This window comes from Colletotrichum aenigma (genome assembly GCF_013390185.1).
Source record: "Colletotrichum aenigma strain Cg56 chromosome Unknown KSG_Cg56_contig01, whole genome shotgun sequence".
NCBI lineage: Eukaryota > Fungi > Ascomycota > Sordariomycetes > Glomerellales > Glomerellaceae > Colletotrichum > Colletotrichum aenigma.
The window spans coordinates 1,548,210-1,566,226 of NW_023500907.1; the positions used below are offsets into that span (position 1 = coordinate 1,548,210).

The window sequence follows — 18,017 nt, forward strand, 5'->3', positions numbered from 1 at the left end:
CTGACATCAATCACCACTCGAATTCTCCGTCTTCGTGCAAGCAAACCCCGGGTTCCAGCGCAAAAGCCACGCCGCCGCCGAGACTACGGAATAAACATGCGGAATAAACTCAAGACGAGACAAAAGCTCCTGAATCAATGACCTCAGAACATCTGGTGCGATGCTGCAATTACAGCGCCCACCTCAGGCAGCTGGCCTACCGCAGAAAGGGTCGCTTATCCGTTCGGACACGCCATGCACGCAATACTTTATGGTTCTCCCTAACGAGCAAATTGTTCAAGCCGGCCAAACACCCGGAATCAGGAATGGTTCGGGCACTCAGCGCGCCGGTTCGACGTGATGACTTGAGGATCGACTCCCCTCGACCCCGGCTCCCGACCAGTAGCCACTGAAGTTGAAGCTTTGACATAACGGCGTCTCTTATTGACAGCACCACACACGCACCCAAGCACACCTCTCTCGCTTGCATTCAAACCGAGGCGGGCTCGAGCGTCGTCTTCAACGCCGGGTGCCACACTGCCACTGCCATTTCCATGGTCACGCTGCTGCAAGTCTGCACTGGTGACTGCTGGTCTGCATCCTGTTTGCCTGTCAAGCCGACTGACACGACTCGCCTCATCGTCAGAGCGCAAGGGGGAAAACTCCCTTTGCCCAAAACCCAACGGCTAGGGCCAGGCAACGCTCGCGGCGCCCCTCGAGCAAGTTGCATCAGCCATCAATTTGGGCTCAGGAGTGCAGATGCAACCTCGCTCACAAGGTATAGATCGCCGCCGCTAATGCGAACGCATAACTCGTTGACAACATCAGACGAGTTTTCCTACGAACTTCATCGCAACCATCGCAGACCTCGCACCCCCAATCTGTTCGCCCCGCGTCAAGCACGGAAAACCCAACCCAGGTCTTATTCCAACCCTCACATGCTCGCTACTTTGCGTTTTGCTCGGCTGCATCACGATACGCCGAGGGCTTGACTTCACCACAGCATATGGCACACGCGACATGCCCGCACCCTAGCCGAGTGTCGAGACCGTTAGCTGTCTCCAACAGCAATAGACCGCCAACAAGAAAAAAAAAACTGCGAAACCCCCACTAGCATGCTACCCTAGCTTCGGAAGCAACTCATTTCTGCCCATACGCAATTACATTTGGGCCTTGCAAAATCCCGACTGGTCTGACAAATTGAACCCTTGACCAAAGGTCTCCATATCAATCTTCGCCGAGGCTCCGCATTACCAAAACGGCCATTGCTGTTGCCGAACGCAGCCACGAAGTCTCCTTTCTGTCATCAGCTCAGTCCAGCCACCAATGGCTTGGTTCTTGTGACGAGATGACACTACCGTACGGCCGCGAAACGTTCCCGATGCAGGGTCCAGAATTCAGATTTTAGGCCTTCATCGACTTGGATCAACGCCAACGACGGCTGCTCGGGAGTGCTAGAGCTCCTGATGATCCTTGCGTCGCACCGATGTGCTCCCTCACTTTTAGCTCGCGGTCCGACGCCAGCTCAGACAGCCAGCGGCTCTTACGACCACTATTGCATATTCAACTTCTACAACTTCTATTCGTGCGATCCGAAAATCATCCGCGCGCAGGGAGAGTTGCATAAGACTCACTGCCAACGGTGCAGTCGTCCCCACGTCTTTGCGCAACAAGTGTGTCCTAAGGGATGATAAGAAAGATGCAAGGGACGAGCCACTCAGCTTGACCAGCTATTTGCGCAAGGAGGCTGTCGACATCAGAACTAGACATGTCCTGGACCTTGATTCGAGCAGCGAGCTCGGCCAACGAAAACGCATCAGTCACAGCGGTTTTCCAGCAGAGACTCGGGTTCGCCACAGCTGGCTGTACGCGGACGAGCGCGCGCTTGACGAGGAACCCATCATAGCCGTTACATTCACCTCACTCATCTACCGCAATCTCTAGGCGTCTATCATCTATGGTCCCGTGTGAGGTTTCCTTTGCACTTAAACTAGGTACCGGGCGGATCTGTCCGGTGCATACGTTGCTGGCTTGCTGCCACCGCAACCATACCTGTACTTGCACGTCTGCTCAGTGTGTCGGCATCACGCCAGTTTCAAGAGCCTCCGTTACATCGTCGTCCATGAGATGGCCAGATTCTCCTCATTGGATGTCTACCCGCAAACCTTATCCTCAACGATACGTAACGGTACCTACTGAAATCTGCCATTGGCGAAGTGCCTGTTTTCAGGGTCCTTGGTGACCGTCTCATCAAGTCAGACCGGTCTAAGGACGGAAACATCGTAGCTGACGACTGAGACAAGAGCTCCGGAGGCTGCAACCTACGTTTCCGAATGCATGCAAGCGCGCAAGCCGAGGCCCGCTACAAAGACTCTGATCGGGGAAGCTAAGCTAGCTTGTGCACTTAATCGACCTTTTCTGATCGGTTTCTATCTGGGAGCTTGTGATTGGCAGCACTAAACATCGCAGTGTTCTCCTCTGCAGGCTGAGGTTTTCGAATCAGCACTACAACTTCCGATGCTTTCTTTTCCAAATATCAAGTCCGTCATCGGGTGTTAGCTATCTCCCTCACCTAGATCAGGCAACACTTGGACGGCTCCAACTTACAATAGCAACGGGGAAGTCTCATCCGACGGAAGTCTTTGCCGCATTCTCCCTGTGCTTGATTCTCCACGTGCTGGTCCAGACGGCCATAAGCAAGGGGACTCTGATAACGCATCACTCGAAATCTGATACTGAGCTTGAGCTTGAGATTGAGAGCTTTTGGCAGCGGCACTCAGCGGCCAGAGAATCCGGTATAACCGTCCTGGGACTGCTGGCTTGACTTGATTGAGTAGTCAAAACGTTCAACTATTGATTACCTGCTGTGAGATGCAGCTCAGCAGCAGTGACTAGTCGAACAGCAAACTCTCGATCCAGCCACCCCATGGCACTGTTAACACATCAACTTGCCCCCCAAACTCCCCCAAAAATGAAGAGTGGGCGAGCAACAAGGGCATGCAGCGTTGCGGTTATGGGAGCTTTCGCGGCCTCTTCGTTGTACATCCGGTGGCTCATGTTTCTCTTTCAGCGGAACTAGTCTTGAGACCTGCATAACGAGGATGGCGCAGGCAAGAAAAAGCAATATTATTGACTGCACTACCACAACCTTAGCGGCTGCAAAGGTCAGGCTTCCGACTTTGCGCAGTCCGCAGTGAAAGACTGAGGCATTTCTTTCCACTTCCATTAGAACGATATGTTTGATGCTGACTAGAAGCGCATCAGTTACGTTAAGCCGATGTCATCATATTGGAAGCTGTTCAGTTGACGGGAATGATGCTGCTGCACTTATGCCTTCGTCGATCACACCCACCTTGGACAAGATTGGCAGATGAGAACCACACCACTGGGCTCGTCGAAGCTCGAGACACTACGTAATTTAGCGCATCGTCGATCACTTCGAGAGAGCACAATGGCTTCATGAGTGCGGTTCAAAAACCGCGGCCCGCTGGAACATTAATCCAGGCAGGACGACCCAATCTGCGCTGGCGGCAGGCATTGACATCACGATACCTCTCATCACGGGCTATTTTGTCAATTCGCTTGCGTGTAACTGATACTACTTTTCCGGCGTGGTGCGATTATGAGGCTTGAAGCCGATGATTGGGCCATCGAGAACTCGGCATTCGACCCGTCATGCGCAAGCAAGGTCACGAACGTCAATCGTTTACTCCGAATATCTGATATCAGGACCTATCTGGTTTTCGGTTCTAGTTCTCCTCGCCCCGACTCTGCCATCCGAAGCGTTCGGGTCCTTGCGGGCGGCCGTAACCTCGACCCGTTGCACCGTGTTCACGACACAAGCGTTCCGTCTCACGAAGCCGCCCAATCTAATTTCAGGCAATCCTTCCATTCGATCTCCCTAGACGTTACCGATGTTATTACACCTGGTAGCTTCGTATCTTATTGCAGATGCAGCCTCCCGAGCTGTATCATCGGCTGCTAAGCCAGCTGTGGAAGTCTTGGGTCAGAACGCCACTCACACCCTTACCAACCTCAGTCGAATCATCGCCGTTTTCAGCGGATCCCATTTTTCCGGCAAATGCGTCGCGGTACCTTCCGCAGGATCTCATGGGGACTCTGGGTGAGTCTCGTCAACCTCAGAAGCCACGCGTGCGCCTTGCACATTTGCGGTCCACAGCCTGCCTTGCCGTGGTCAACACACTTGGAGAGACATCAACGTACTTCTACTAAGCATTGATGAGGTATTTTACGGAGAGAAAAAGCAACATATGAGCATGGAATCATTGGCCACACGTCAGAGCATTCGCGTTGATGGCGATGGTGATGACGAGGATGCCGCCGTTGGTGTTCCAGAAATGGAGAGCGACTGAAGCAAGGGGCAAGTCAAACATCAACGTGGGATCACAGAGTGAGATCGGCCCTGATGAGGTGCGTCAAGCCACCACGTACTGCAGCGGATGCTCGATGTGCAGCGACCGGAAGTCAATGGCGACGCCCAATGCCGCCTACTGCCATCTGGACGCAGCCAACACCTATGTGCACTTGCAGGCAGCCTTCTGTCAGAAGTACGCTGTACGGCCGAATCTTGACTTCGGAGTCCGGATTGCGGCGGCCGGATGAGTTTCTTCCATGGACTTGGGAGTAATACTAATCAAGAGGCCCGGCCACCCCGTATGACTTGGCTGCTGCTGGTCATTAACCTGACGGCCGTAACACCGAAGGCCACAGCCCTGTTCATCGTGTGGACTAAAGCCACCCTGTGGCTCATCTTTTATCCGTGGTCTAGAACGTCTAGTCTTTAAAGACGTTGACGGGAGAGCTCCCCAGGTGGTTGATGCCTCAGTGAGTTCAGACGTGGTACCAATGCAAGCGCAGGGCGACCAGGTTGCTCATGATTATGGACAAGGGTGTTGCGCACATGGCAAAGGAACACGCCTCTCGAGGATTCGACAAGCGAGGTCTCTCTTCATTTCCACGCGACCGTTTCACAAAACCCCATCTATTGGCGTTCGTAGATTCCTCAGCGGAGTCAAGACATGCTGTAATCTGTCCGGCTATTTCGCCCTCACATAGTCTAGAATAACCAGAGACAGTAATCTGCAAAGTTGCAGAGGGATGAGGAGTGGAAATTAAGCGGGCGATTTTAGCCGTTCATAGGTCAATGCAGGGAGTTTCATTGCCAGGGGACGGATGTCCAGACCATTCGGCGATGTCAGTGTTCGATGCACAACGGCTCAGTGCCATGTTGACAACGTTCGAAATCCGGAAATTTTTAATCAATTGCAAAGCTGAGCGTGTCTCTGGAAAATTTCCCCTTTCTTAGCCACAGGATTAAGCGACATCTCTAGGTGCACCTCACTGCCAGAGGGCCATGATATCGGCTTCTTCGAACCAGGAAGCCGGATATCTGCACCTTTGGCTTGGAGACTCAGTTCGATATCAGCCACGGACGGGCTTCAGGAACATGGAGTCCTAGACATCCTCCCACAAAGTGGTGGAAAACTTGGATGGGACCAGCCTCTTCGTTCCGAGAGAGTCCTCGCTAATGAAGTTGCCTGACTTCTCTCACTCCAGAAGGAGGCAAGGCTGTTGCAACACATCCCTGGGTCCCAAATTGAGGTGAGGCGCATTCCAGTGTTTGCGAACCATTGAGATTGTTGGAGGCACACAATTGCTCATTCGATGATTGTGCTCAAATACATCTTTTCGTTCACTGCTTCACCGTCTGTTGGGTGATTCCCCGTGCAAGAGCCTCAAAGCTGAAGAAGGCGGTCTTTGCTCAGTGCCTTAGATGGAGGCATTTTGACCATGTCGCTTCCAGCGTCGGCACAGGCCAAGCGACCACGGCATTCTTGAGACTGTTGGATCACCCGTGTCAATATGTTGTCGTCTTCGCCGAGGAAAACACAGCGAGATGCTTTCTCTTCTTTGACAACGCGGGCAGAGATTGACGGGGACTGGGAAGTTTCTTTGGCTGAAAAGTGCTGAAGCAAGAGAATCGTATGTACCGAGCAGAAGTTCAACTAGGCTCCTTCGGATCGGACGTGGTTCTTTGGAATCAGTCCGGCCAGAAAGGGGTCGACTAGAAATCGCCTGGTAGATTCCCGCAGATTCTTCGTATCGCGACTGGGACATTCTCTCAGAGAGAATAGTGACCTCCGCGATCGTAATTGCAAAGTATGGCTTGCTCACGTTAGAGCAGGCACATCTCAAGAGGGTGGTTCTGACTTGCAGGGTGATATTGACGACAAGCGAGCAAAGTACGCCTTGCCGTTGGAATGCGCCACCGACTGTTGATGAAACAGCGCATGCAGGTCAAACAACGGCCGATGATGGCCGGTATGCAATCATGAGATTTTGACGTCGGGCTTTGGATGGCCACCTACCTAGCCGCCCGCTGGACCCCCCCGGCCGGGTATGGGTTTGTGGGTGTCCACATCGCCGGCCGCCTCCTGTTTGAAGTTAACACCGCGCTCGGCGCCGCACCGCTCCCTGCCACGGGCAGCCAGTCTGCAGCCGCCGTTGCAGCATTCCTCTGCCTGCAGCCATCCGAACTCGAGAGAAGAAACTTGCCCGCTGGCATGCAGACCAATGTCAAGTTCAGCGCGTTGGAACTCTTATCACTCTCGTACCATCAATTGAGTTTGATTGCCAGCCCCTCTGGTTGCATGACAAAACGCGATGGGGCGCGCACTTCGGCCATGCCGCCGGACACATTGCGGGACGACGAGTCGTGGGATTTGTGGGGGACTTCCTTGCTTGGCCCGAGAAAAGCTCCAGCTAACGGATCCGATCACGCAACGTTTTAAGACTATGTCGGATATCTCGGGATGGATCACCCCTTAAACGGTGACGTGCGGGCTTTATGATTCGAGGGAAAGACGTTACCCTTCCCAGAGTTCCCGAGAAGACGGTCTGGACGCTTTTTCTTCGCCGCGCCGGAGTCCAGAGAGCTCGGGAACGCGATTGCCAAATCTGGAAATAATCTGAGAATAAGAATTTCGTCCCAACCTTTTGCTTTTGGTGGAGAGACGGCGCAGGGTCAGCAGGGCAGGCGACGTCACAAGCAGGAGATCCCTTGGTCGGCGTAAATTGGGACGAAAGCGCGAGCCTGCATCTCGTCCAAGAAGCCATGGCATGCCGGCCGACGCAACGGGGGGCATCGCGCATCTCAACCGCCGACATCCCGGCCGTTGATAAGCTGACGGCGCGCTCAATCTCACTCAGCTCGGCCTGTCAACCGATTTTAGTCGATTTCAGCTCAGCCTGATTATTTTTCTTCTCTCCATCTTAACCAGAGACAAACCACAATCTTGCACAGATATCAAGACTGTGCATGTATGCAACCATGTCGGCCATCGTTCATCGCCCCTCACACTCAACGCGATGCCATCCTTTCATGATGCTCCCGCTTGAGCTGCGCCTGCTCATTTGGGAAAACTTCGGCTCCGAAACCCGCGTCTTCGAATACAAGGAGGACACCGGCCTCGTCCGCCCGTCCCGCGAATACCGCCACCCGCGCCGAGTCGGCCTGGCCGTCTGCTCCGAATCACGACGAGCGATCCAGGCTCTCCTCAAAACCTATGAGCACCCCCACGACCTCGACAAACGCAGCCTGCTGCCGCCGCCGCTGCGCTACGCCCCGCACGACGACATCTTTTACCTCCCGCCGCTGGTCTACCGCAGCCGCATCCAGGCGTGGGACTCGCTCTGGACGACGAAGCCCGGGGTCCGCAACGTCGGCGTCCACTGGTCCGTGCTCTGCGACGAGCGGCGCATCGCGGAGGCGTTGAAGGCGCTGAGGAGGTGCTTCGTGGATCTGCGGCGGGTGGTGGTGTTTGTCGAGTTCAAGGCGCTGCCGGAGCCGGAGGAGGATGTCTGCGCCGGGGGCATCGTGAAGGTTATGGGGCCCGTCGAGGACGAGTACCGGCTGCCGTCGTTGTTCTCGGAGGTGCATGGGCTGATGGATGAGTTTTGGACGTGGGGGGAGATGAGGACGGCTGTGGAAAGGGTGAGGAGGGGCGTTGCGAGCGCTGTTGAGGTTGAAGGGATGCTTTATTGTCGGGAGGTTGAGGACGGGCCGGAGTTTTGATCGTCTGAAGCATCGACGGAACGAGGTCATGACTTTCATGGAGAGCAAAGATTGCACTTGGTGCAGGTCGAGCGTTGGGGAGCGAGGCAAGTGGTGAGGTTTGAAGTGACACTTGCGGAGTTGACTTCACGAACGATTATGATACCACGAGGCATATTTCAGTATTCAAGAATTTAATATTAATCTTCATTATGGCGTTATTTATTAGGAGGGAACTGACGGAAATCTACCTCTTTGACGACACAACCCGGTATATCAAACATTACCATTTCCCAGGTCCTATGTCGCGGCTTGTTCATCTCCGTCCTCGAGAGCCGCTCACGTTCACATTGAAATGAGGCGTGGCATACTTCCAGACACGCCGGATACTCTGCGCTAACGCAGCTTCCCCGATTTTCAAACGACTTCTCGGCGTTCATGGCTTCCAAGCAGCATTTATCCAGAAAAGACGTGAAAGAAAACCATCCTCACAGTCTCCTTCTCCGGAGGCCTTTCGTCTCGTACTGATCCAGCGCTCTGCTCCAGCGATGGTCTGTCTCCATTATTTCCGCCTGAATGCCGCCGATCGAGCTCATGATGCGCTCTGCAGCATACCACTGCATGCTCTTGGAAGTGCCAATTTCCCAGCTGCTGCTCTTCAACTCTCTCATGCTGGGATATGGATTCGACTACCGGCAATCCTGTATCCCCAACTTTGATCAGGGGAAACAGGCCTCTTGCCCTTGGCGGATTAGATCATGTCCAGGCTACATAGTCCGGCGTATCGACGACTAATCAAGCCGGTTAGCATCATCTAGATGAACTCCAAGGAATGGTCACAAAACTTACATCTTCCGTTCCGTTACTTCCGAAATTGATCTTGATTACTTATCGTCAACGGGCACAAGTTGATCCCGCAACTGCGCCTACGCTGCTCCTTGTACGATCGCCTTTTAGAGACAGGACCCAGTCGATATCGAAGTTATTCGAGTACCCCATCAGAGGTCTGTCTCCGGACGTTGCTGACGTTGAGGGTACGCTGAGCTCAGCATCCACTTGCACTTGCGATGGGTATCCTGCGGGCATGGTATTTGATCCGGTTGTTTGGGAAGTGCGTCTCGTGGGCGGCGCCGCTGATCTAGGTTCAGACATTGTCGACTAACAGGATAATGGTGAGTCTAATCGCGATGGTTATCACGCGCCGGGTTGGAAAGTGAACGGAAATGACGGGACAAAGTCCAAATACCCATCTCCAGGCGAGCATCCAAAGAATTCATTTATATCAAGCCCCAGTAGCTTAGCCAACCGCCTCAAGCGCGCCTCAGCATCTCTCCATCCTCGTGTGACAGCCACGATATGCTAAAGGAGAAGCGAAAGAATACCGCCATATTCCTGAACCGTCAGACCGAAGGCAGCCGGCATGGAGAAAACAGAACCAGGACGGCGATCGGTGCGCGGTCCGACGTAAGGCTGATGATCGCACCGCGCCGGGCCGCCGCAGGGAAAGATGGCCGCGCCAGCAAACACGGCGTTGTCTAAAGGTGAACACTCACGAGACATAGCATACAATACCTGCACGAAGCACCTTTCCCTCGGCCTGAGAGTTCTAAACAAGAGCCTCTAGCAGTTTTACCTTTTCTGTTTGGCCTCACATGTGCGATCAGCAGCCTATTTTCTCCGCGACGATTCTAGAATAAGACCCAAAAGGTCCGGGCCGTCCAATCTTGGCCGCAAACGGCCGGGACGTTTGTCCTCTTTCGCGGCGCCGAGCCAACCGGAGCCCACTCCTCGTTCCTTCCCCCGCAAAGATCGGCGTCCCGCACGCCACAGCCATATGGGCCGATGGGGAGAGGGCTAAGCTGCGGCTCCTCGGTAGGCATTCTTTGGGAAACTCTAATGGCGACGACCTCATGTGGGTGAGATTCCTGCTTCGTCACTACATACGGTCGATTGTAGCCAGCCCTACAAGGCGCAGCGCTGCGGAGGCGCGCGGGGTGATGGAAGTGTGATACGAACGCCGTCGTGCCACGCTGCGCGTCATCACATCCCGCAGATGGCTGCAGACGGAAGCATCACAAGCCGAGGACGCAGACGTTGGGTATGGGCGGGTTGGCTCGTATCGATGCTCTGCGTGGGTAACGGGGGGCATGTCAAGCCGGAACGTTTCACGACGTTCTTGTGGTGCGGGTGAGGCTCAAAAGGCGGAGATTACGACATGTTCATCAGGGAAATGTTGTCATGGAATCATTGGATGGGCACCCATTGTAGATGAGGAAAAGAGGCCTCCTCTGGATGCCATTGTAAACGGTAAACCAAACCCCCCAGAACGCCGTCCGTTGAGCCCACTTTCTACCACAACTCACAGGTAGGCTTCTGTACCGGGCAATTAAACGCCCTCCTGAACTCCCTCGAATTATCCAACGGCCCCTTGATGCGCGCAAACCCAGGCGAGTGCACGTCGTTGCTGAGTAGGTACACGTCGTACGCCTTGGTTGCCGAGACGTCGCACCACGCCTGCGCCCACTTGAGGAAGAACAGCTGGTCGTGCGAGAAGCGCTCGAGGCCGGGCAGGTCAAAGTCCTGGACCTTGCCGTCGGCCTGGGCGCGCTTCCACGCGGCGTACGAGGTCGCGACGCCGCCCGCGTCGGCGATGTTCTCGCCGAGGGTGAAATTGCCCTTGACGGGCACCTGGGTGCCGTTGGGCGCGGTGACGGTGAAGTTCTGGTACTGGTCGACGAAGCACTTTGTGCGCTCCTCGAAAGCCTTGATGCTGCTGTCATCCCACCAGTTCGTGAGGGAGCCGTTGGGGGCGTAGTTGTGGCCGCTGTTGTCGAAGCCGTGGGTCAGCTCGTGGCCGAGCACGGAGCCGAGGCCGCCGTAGTTGATGTACGAGGGGTAGCCGACGGCGTAGAGGGGCTTCTGCTGGATGCCGGCGAGGATGACGATGTCGTTGTACGTGGGGAAGTAGTATGCGTTCGTCTGGGAGGGTGTGCTGAGCCAGAGGGCCTTGTCGCTGGGTTTGCCGAGGTAGGACCAGGTGCGTTTCGTGGAGAGGGCGGCGAGAGAGAGCGTGTTGTTGAAAAAGGAGGTGTTGATAGTCGCGCCCTTGAAGTGGTCGGAAAGACTCTTTGGGTTGACAGTCTCTGGGGAGGAGTCGGGGTAACCGATCTTCTTGGAGATGGCGTTGACCTTCTCCTCGGCTACTTTCTTGACGGCGGCGGTGAGCCAGTCCTTATCGCCAAGGCGGGCGATGAAGGTGCCTTGGATAGAGCCCATGAGGGATGTGGTCAGCTCGCGGGCTTCTCTGGAGTAGGCCTTGTCGAGGAAGAAGCGGCTAAGGATCCAGCCGAGACCCGCGGGGAAGCTGGTCCATGTCGGGCCGGAGTCGACGTCAGAGACGCACCGGTCCCATCGTGGTGGCTTTCCAACGGCGACGGGGTCGAGACCGCGGAGGACTGAGCGGAAGTCTGCGAGCTTTTCGGTTATTTCTGCCTCGACGTAGCTAGATAGCGTTGTAGTAGCCTTCCAGACGAAGAAGGTCTGTACTACCTCTGCACTTGTGTTGGCGAGGAGCGAGGAGAGGTTGCCAAAGTAGGCTGGCGAGAAGACGATGTGCTCTGGGGTGTAGTCCTCGGGCACAAGAGCCTTGATGATGGAGCCGTGATCAAGTTCAGGGGCCAACTTTACGGCATCTTCGAACTTCATCTTCTTGAGTGGTTTCTAGGTGCTTCATTAGAGCGGATTTTCCAGACATTTTGAGGTGCTGCTTACGTCTTCGGCATCTTTGCTGTCATCAGTTTCCTGCACTTTTTTGAGGTCCTTCTCGAATTTCGTTACCGCCACCGCTAATCTTTGAGAGTCGGCTTGCGAAATGTTCGCGGGGTGAACTGCTTGGAGAACCGACGCCTGGATTTTGAGGTAGTTTGTAACTGTCTCATTGTTCTCACGGCCGGTCAGTATCGACGTGCCGCCGGGCAGGAGGGAGATGATCGTCTTGTTCTATGAGATGTTAGTCAAGGCATGCCTCCCGGGAGAGTCATCAGCAACTTACGGGGTTCTGGTCATCCCAGTCCACGCCAAGCGTTTCAAACGTGTTGATTCCATACTCGGAGAATAACAGCAAAGCCTTGCCCATTTCAGGAGCATCATCTTTGCTAATCATCCGCTGGGGATCTTTACCACCGCTTGATACAGGGAAGGCCTTCACAATACGGTCGATGAAGCTTATCAACGGCGCCAGTCCCGCCGCCTCAACCTCGGTGGTGTTCAAGCAGGCATTGTACGCGTCAACAATGAGCTTGAAGTTGTCTTTATCCGTCTGAACCTGATCCTGGGGCAACGACGCCGTGATGAAGCCCGCTTTCGCTCCCGACTGATACCCGCCCTCCAAGATATTCTTCAAAACGATCGACACCTCATCGCCGACATCGCCCAACGTCGATGCCTTACCCGCGCCGGCCGCCGGTGCATGCCTGGACTTGTAGCCCCCGCATGCCACTGCCAAGAAAGTGTGTTAGCGAATCGAGAGTCATGCTGTCCCGTCGGCTTCGGCGCGAGCTGATTGGAGTGGAAGACTCAAGGCAGGAATTGGGAGCTTGGGGCGCGGGGAAGCTCGCGGCTCAAAGGTAATGCGGGCGGGGAAGAAACAAAAGGCAAAACTTGAGTCGAAGACGTACGTTTGTCAAAGTCTGTGCACGGATCGACTTCGGTGTAGTTGACCGCGAGATTCTCAAGAATGTTTGAGGCGATCTCGAGACATACTGGGGTGGTGCAGTAGCTGCCGGTGGCCGAAGTGTTGAGGTCCGTAGGAGCCATTGTGCTTGACGTGACCTTGTCGGAAGATCTATTGCTTGTAAGTAGTCGTGGACGAGAGAACGAAAACTTGAGAAGATGGAGGAGGTCTTACCGAGACGATCCTTAGGGTGGTAGTGAAATCAGAAGCCACGGATTGTCTCTCCTCAAGGTTCTGGGTCCAGAGATTGACTCAACGACACGGCGGTCCGCTGTTTGACGGTCTCAAAAGGCTGTTCGTCCAGTGTTAGAAACCCGGGAGCTGGCATGGTCTTTATAGGTATCCACGAAGTCTGAAGGATTGAGCTCTTTCGGACAGCGTATGGAAGCCAGAAATGCAATATTGGCTCACACAGAGTGCCCACTCGGCAAATAAATTCACCCCATTCCCCCGATGCCCAAGTCAAGGCTGCTTCCCCGGCCAGCTTCCACGAACCTTGACCAATCCGAGTACATGAATCCATCGGAACTCTGTATGATGACGAGATCAATCGGGTGTAATCCCAGAGTACATGCGGCGCGGAAAACATTGTGGGGAAGCTGGGAAACAAAAGTGCCCGCTTGCCAAGTAAGGCAATTCTCAGTGACCCCAGTTCCGGATCCTCCGCCATGTTGGATGATTGGTCGGGTCTGGCGGGAGGTTGTCGATCCTCTCAACATGTTGCGCCCTAAGACAGGCACACGGTATGACCGATGTTATGGTCCAGGTCAAGCTTGCGACAGTGGCAGTACGCGGTATGTTTGCCAAGGCGCTCTTGAGAACGTATGCATTATTGCGACTTTTAAGCTTGCTTAGTGGCAGGGGTCCAGCTCCAGCACTAATGGCGGAAAGCATATTTGTGTGTAAGAGACTGATCTTGGTGCAATTTTGCACGTGTATCTCAGGTACTTCCGCGCCTGTCAGCCGTTGCGGTTCTGCTGCGAAACCAGTGTAGTGGTGGCGTCGCCGGTCCTTGGTGTTGAGGTATGTTCTTGGGATGAGGCACCGCAGGTCGATCGCCTGGGTTGGGCATCCTGCGCGACCAGGTGTGTGCATGGAATTGGCCAATCTTTTCGTCTGGAAGCATCTCATATATTGAGGAAGGTGGCACCGCCAAAAGTGCTGCATTTGGAGATCAGAGTTGTGCAGCATGCGGGTACTCGTTCGCCCGTTATCCAAACTCAACATTGTTTACTTTTTCAAAGCCCTGTCTTGGCGGTGGAATATCGTCTTTCGTCCTTCGCACGTCCATCCTGGTTTCTGGGAACCGGGGCATGGTACCCAAGAGCTAAGAGTGCCTTGCGGGGCCCCTAAACCTTGGAATGAGTCGCTCAGCCGCTTCGTGCAGCATTCCAAGGACGAGATAGATTTCTAGAAGAGGCCATGCTGAGCTACGAAGGTGAGCTGAGGGGATGCTTTCGGCTAGCAAGTCAGGTCCTCGCGGCTGACCAGGAACGTAAGTCCATGCAATATTGTGAAGACAGGCTCACGAGAGAATCGAGCCTGTCTGTACCACTTCATCACGCGAATGGTGGCGCTATGAGCGGGGCGGTATGCATGAGGTTTGGCTGGGAAACGTCTCTCGTGACTGAGTTGCCATGAGAAGGAGAATTATGGCGGTCTCACGCTGACAACGAGGTGCTCGACGCGAATCGCCGTTGAAGTTAGGCAGTCTCGGCCGGCCTGTGGATGCGGCTTGGGCTTGGAATAAGTGATGCGATTGGGAGATGAAACTGGTAAGCCATGTAGCCCAAGGAAACCAGAGGATTTGCGGCGCGGGGTATATTGCCCGACGGGACCGTATGCTTGCGGAAAAAGCAAGTCGCGATATGAGCTGCTCGCCCGGTCATGAAGGACGTGTCGCTGAGTCGTTCATACTGCTTCTGAGCAATAGTTGACTACTCCTAAATCCACAGAAGCGTTGCAAGTGTGAGTACGAGTGTCGTCCTGTCATGTCTTGCAGGGCACCGGAAAGTAAGAGAAAGAAAGTAGCCTTCAATTGGAGAAGTTTCACCGCCCAAACGCCGAAAAGCTTGCTGCCACAAGATGCTGACGGGCGTTGAATCATCTGAGTGCGAAACGGAAAGGATTCAGCTTCGAGCGATGAACGGGAGGAAGGATGACAGTTGGCCCGTGCATCCTGAGGACCGCACGGACCATCGGTGTAAAAGTGGGAACGAGCCGAGTCCACTAGCCCCGCGCAGCGTTTCCTCCGGCTCCGATCAAGCCACGTTTGCTGCTCAGTTTCATGCGCCACATGACGTTGACGTCAGTCACGCCAGGTCCCTTGGAGGCGAAGGTGCTGCAGATACTTGACCACCCAGCAGCCTACAGTCTGTAGACTTGACTTCCTCTGCCTCCTGTCAACCCTCAGCCATTTGTATATCGGAACTGACCTGAGGTATCCTCCTGCTTGACCGAAACTCAAGATGGCGAACACTGGCGCTCCCCCGAACTACTGTAAGTGACCCCTCACACCCCACCATAGCTCGCCACTAGGCCTAACGCTGCGGCCCAAGATGCGATCCTGGAGATCACCGAGGCGGCTACGACCCAGCAGATTCGAGATGCATACAAGAAGTAAGTGCACGTTTGCTTCCCATATCCGCAGCTGAAGATGCTTACACATTTTACAGAGCCGCCCTGAAGACACACCCCGACAGGGTCCCCGCCGATTCCCCAGAGCGAGCGTCACGAACCCGCAAGTTCCAGCTTGTCAACGACGCATACTACACCCTCTCCGACACCACAAGGAGGCGCGAGTATGATGCTCAGCGAAAGATGTTCGGCGCATCGACCGGCTACACAGCCAACGACCCCTTCGACGACCCTGAGGAGGAGATCCCCCCGCAAGCCGGTCCCAACACCAACAACGCCTACTCCTGGGCTTGGAACTTCTTCACCGGCCAGCAGGCAAAGACAGAGGAGCAGCGCGAGAGGGCAGACAACCAGCAATTCGGCGATGTGTTCGAGGAGATGCTGCGCGAGGAGGGCATGGCAGAGGAGGGTACCAACCGACCGACGAGCTCTTTCTGGGGCACCATCGGTGGCGTAAGCGGCGCTGCGCTGGGTTTCATCGTCGGGAACATGCCCGGCGCGTTGGCTGGAGGTGTTGCCGGGAACAGACTTGGGGCAGTTCGAGACGCCAAGGGCAAGAGCGTCTACGCGGTGTTCCAGGTTAGTGCGAATCTGGAGATATCTACCGGGTAGATCCAGTTAGACTCTCTCTTGTGCGCAGGATTATTGAGAACTTTGCTGACGAGATACAGGATTTGCCGCAGTCAGATCGTGCTAGGTTGCTCACACAGTTGGCTGCCAAGGTCTTTAGCCACACTGTGGGGGTTTGAGTAATGTGTTACGAGTAGCGGGTTGGGTTTTCTACGTCAATAGGTCAGCTTGGAGTTTGGGATTGGCACGAATTATTAGGTAGCTGAGCATCGATAGGCCACTGAGGCATCGTTACATTGATATCAATAGATAGTTGTTTCCTGCATGAAGTTACCGGTGACAACTCGGCTCAGCTAAGGGAGGAAAGATTCACGGACTTTGCGAGGGGGGTTTGCATCTGTTTGTGTACAGACAACACCATGGCATTTGAACATTACCGCGAGCTCATTCAATGACCGTGCCAAACGATTCCATTTAGTAACACCGACGAAAGTCCGTGCCGCCATTGTGGTATGAACACACATGCGTATTGAGTTTCTCATGGTGTCCTCGTTGTATGAGTTCAGATCTCCTAGTGACACCATCGTGGAGGCTCGGCGACGCAAAGAGCCATTGCTAAGAACTTATTCTCAATCCCTTGGAAACGAAGACACCAGGCGGGCCGCGACCATCTGAGTACACAAGCTGCGATGTAGAAACAGGATCCAAGGTTGTGACAGCCGACTTATCCAACATCATTTCACCTGTCATCATGATGCTCTACTCCGCCTTCGCTATTTTTCTTCTAGCTGCTGGAGCTGCAGGCAACTTTCTGAAAGAATGCGAATTCATCAGCTTCAGTCTCGGCGACAATGATAAGGACCCTTTCCTGCATTACTCATGCCCCCTCAGTCAGGCGCCGTACCTCTGGTGCTCCAAGTTGAAGCTGAACGACTGCATCGTCAACAACTTTGGAAACCTGGAAGCTCGAGAAAAGTGAATAGCTGCGAGCAACTTATTACTGATTCCTTGAAAGACTGACTGAGCACAGAGGAGGCTTTGGTGCGAGCTGTGATAAGTGTATTTACGACGAGAAACTCGGCAAGCTCGAGTGTTGGTGTCGCAACACGAATGGCGGGGTTCATTGGAATTCGATCAACCTCGGTGAGTAAACCACGATGACCTTCATGGAGTTGACCGAGTCTCTGACATGTTACAGCTGATTTCGTCTGGCTTTCTGGTTCCAAGCTGGGTTGCTTCGGGATGAAAACTGAGAGCAGTTGCAGCACCGGCCATGCGCGAATTGAGAGTGACGCTTGAGACGTCCTGCAAGACATCGGGGAACACCTTGGCAATCCTATTGACTCATATAGTAGTTTTTGGAAGCAATAAGTTTCCTGGAGTGTTTGTCAAATGAGGTCGCTGAGAGTGGACAATCCAAGGAGTGAAGTAGAAATCCGAAAGTAGTTTCTTCATCAGCCCAAGGCGCCAAATACATCATCCACACAAACATCAAAATAAAAGAGAAAGAAACAACTTAAGAGATAATGGCCTTGGAAGTTACGGTGAATTTCAGGTGCTCTGGATACGCTAGGGATTGTCGACGTGCAGCGAGATCCACAGGTGGAGTCACACTGCCAGCTGGCGGTGCAGATCAATATGGGTCTCTTCCACCTGTACATTTTCCATGAATCACCGGTCAAGGTGCCAGAGTGGTTAATGGGCTGCCCTGCTATCAGGTCTTCTGACAGTTGTTCAGGCAGTGGCTTCGGTCGCGCAGGTTCGAATCCTGTCCTTGACGCATAGCTTTTGGACATTTTTTGATTGTTTGGTCGTGCAGGTTAATAGTTTGCCTGCTACGTACCTACCGGATTCGTTTTTGCTTCACTATTGCATTGAACATCCCAAAAAAGAGACTCGGAGAACAACCTTGAAATGCAATTGCATTCTTATATCTACAATATTACGTCAGGTCTCCTAGTAGAGTTATGAATGGCTTTTACGGCAGAAACCAAACGGAAGACAAAAAGAAAGAAAAAAAACCGA

The 18,017-nt window shown here is 54.0% G+C and overlaps 3 protein-coding genes across 3 annotated transcripts; 2 read left to right on the forward strand and 1 right to left on the reverse strand.

Moving 5' to 3' along the window:
• Positions 1 to 7,330: 7,330 nt before the first annotated feature.
• On the forward strand, positions 7,331 to 8,074 carry CGCA056_v000408 (uncharacterized protein; the record flags this gene model as incomplete). Its single annotated transcript, XM_037315669.1, has 1 exon — positions 7,331 to 8,074. One exon carries the CDS (start codon positions 7,331 to 7,333, stop codon positions 8,072 to 8,074), a length of 744 nt encoding a protein of 247 aa, XP_037185159.1.
• A 2,328-nt stretch (positions 8,075 to 10,402) lies between these two features.
• On the reverse strand, positions 10,403 to 12,868 carry Ece2 (Endothelin-converting enzyme 2; the record flags this gene model as incomplete). The annotated part of the gene is made up of 4 exons (XM_037315670.1): positions 10,403 to 11,773; positions 11,825 to 12,052; positions 12,105 to 12,550; positions 12,730 to 12,868. The coding sequence occupies 4 exons, from the start codon at positions 12,866 to 12,868 to the stop codon at positions 10,403 to 10,405; spliced, it is 2,184 nt and encodes a 727-aa protein (XP_037185158.1).
• Positions 12,869 to 15,253: 2,385 nt separating this feature from the next.
• Positions 15,254 to 16,171, forward strand: CGCA056_v000410 (putative J domain-containing protein; the record flags this gene model as incomplete). Its single annotated transcript, XM_037315671.1, has 4 exons — positions 15,254 to 15,284; positions 15,344 to 15,404; positions 15,461 to 16,001; positions 16,094 to 16,171. 4 exons carry the CDS (start codon positions 15,254 to 15,256, stop codon positions 16,169 to 16,171), a joined length of 711 nt encoding a protein of 236 aa, XP_037186216.1.
• Between the last annotated feature and the right edge of the window lie 1,846 nt (positions 16,172 to 18,017).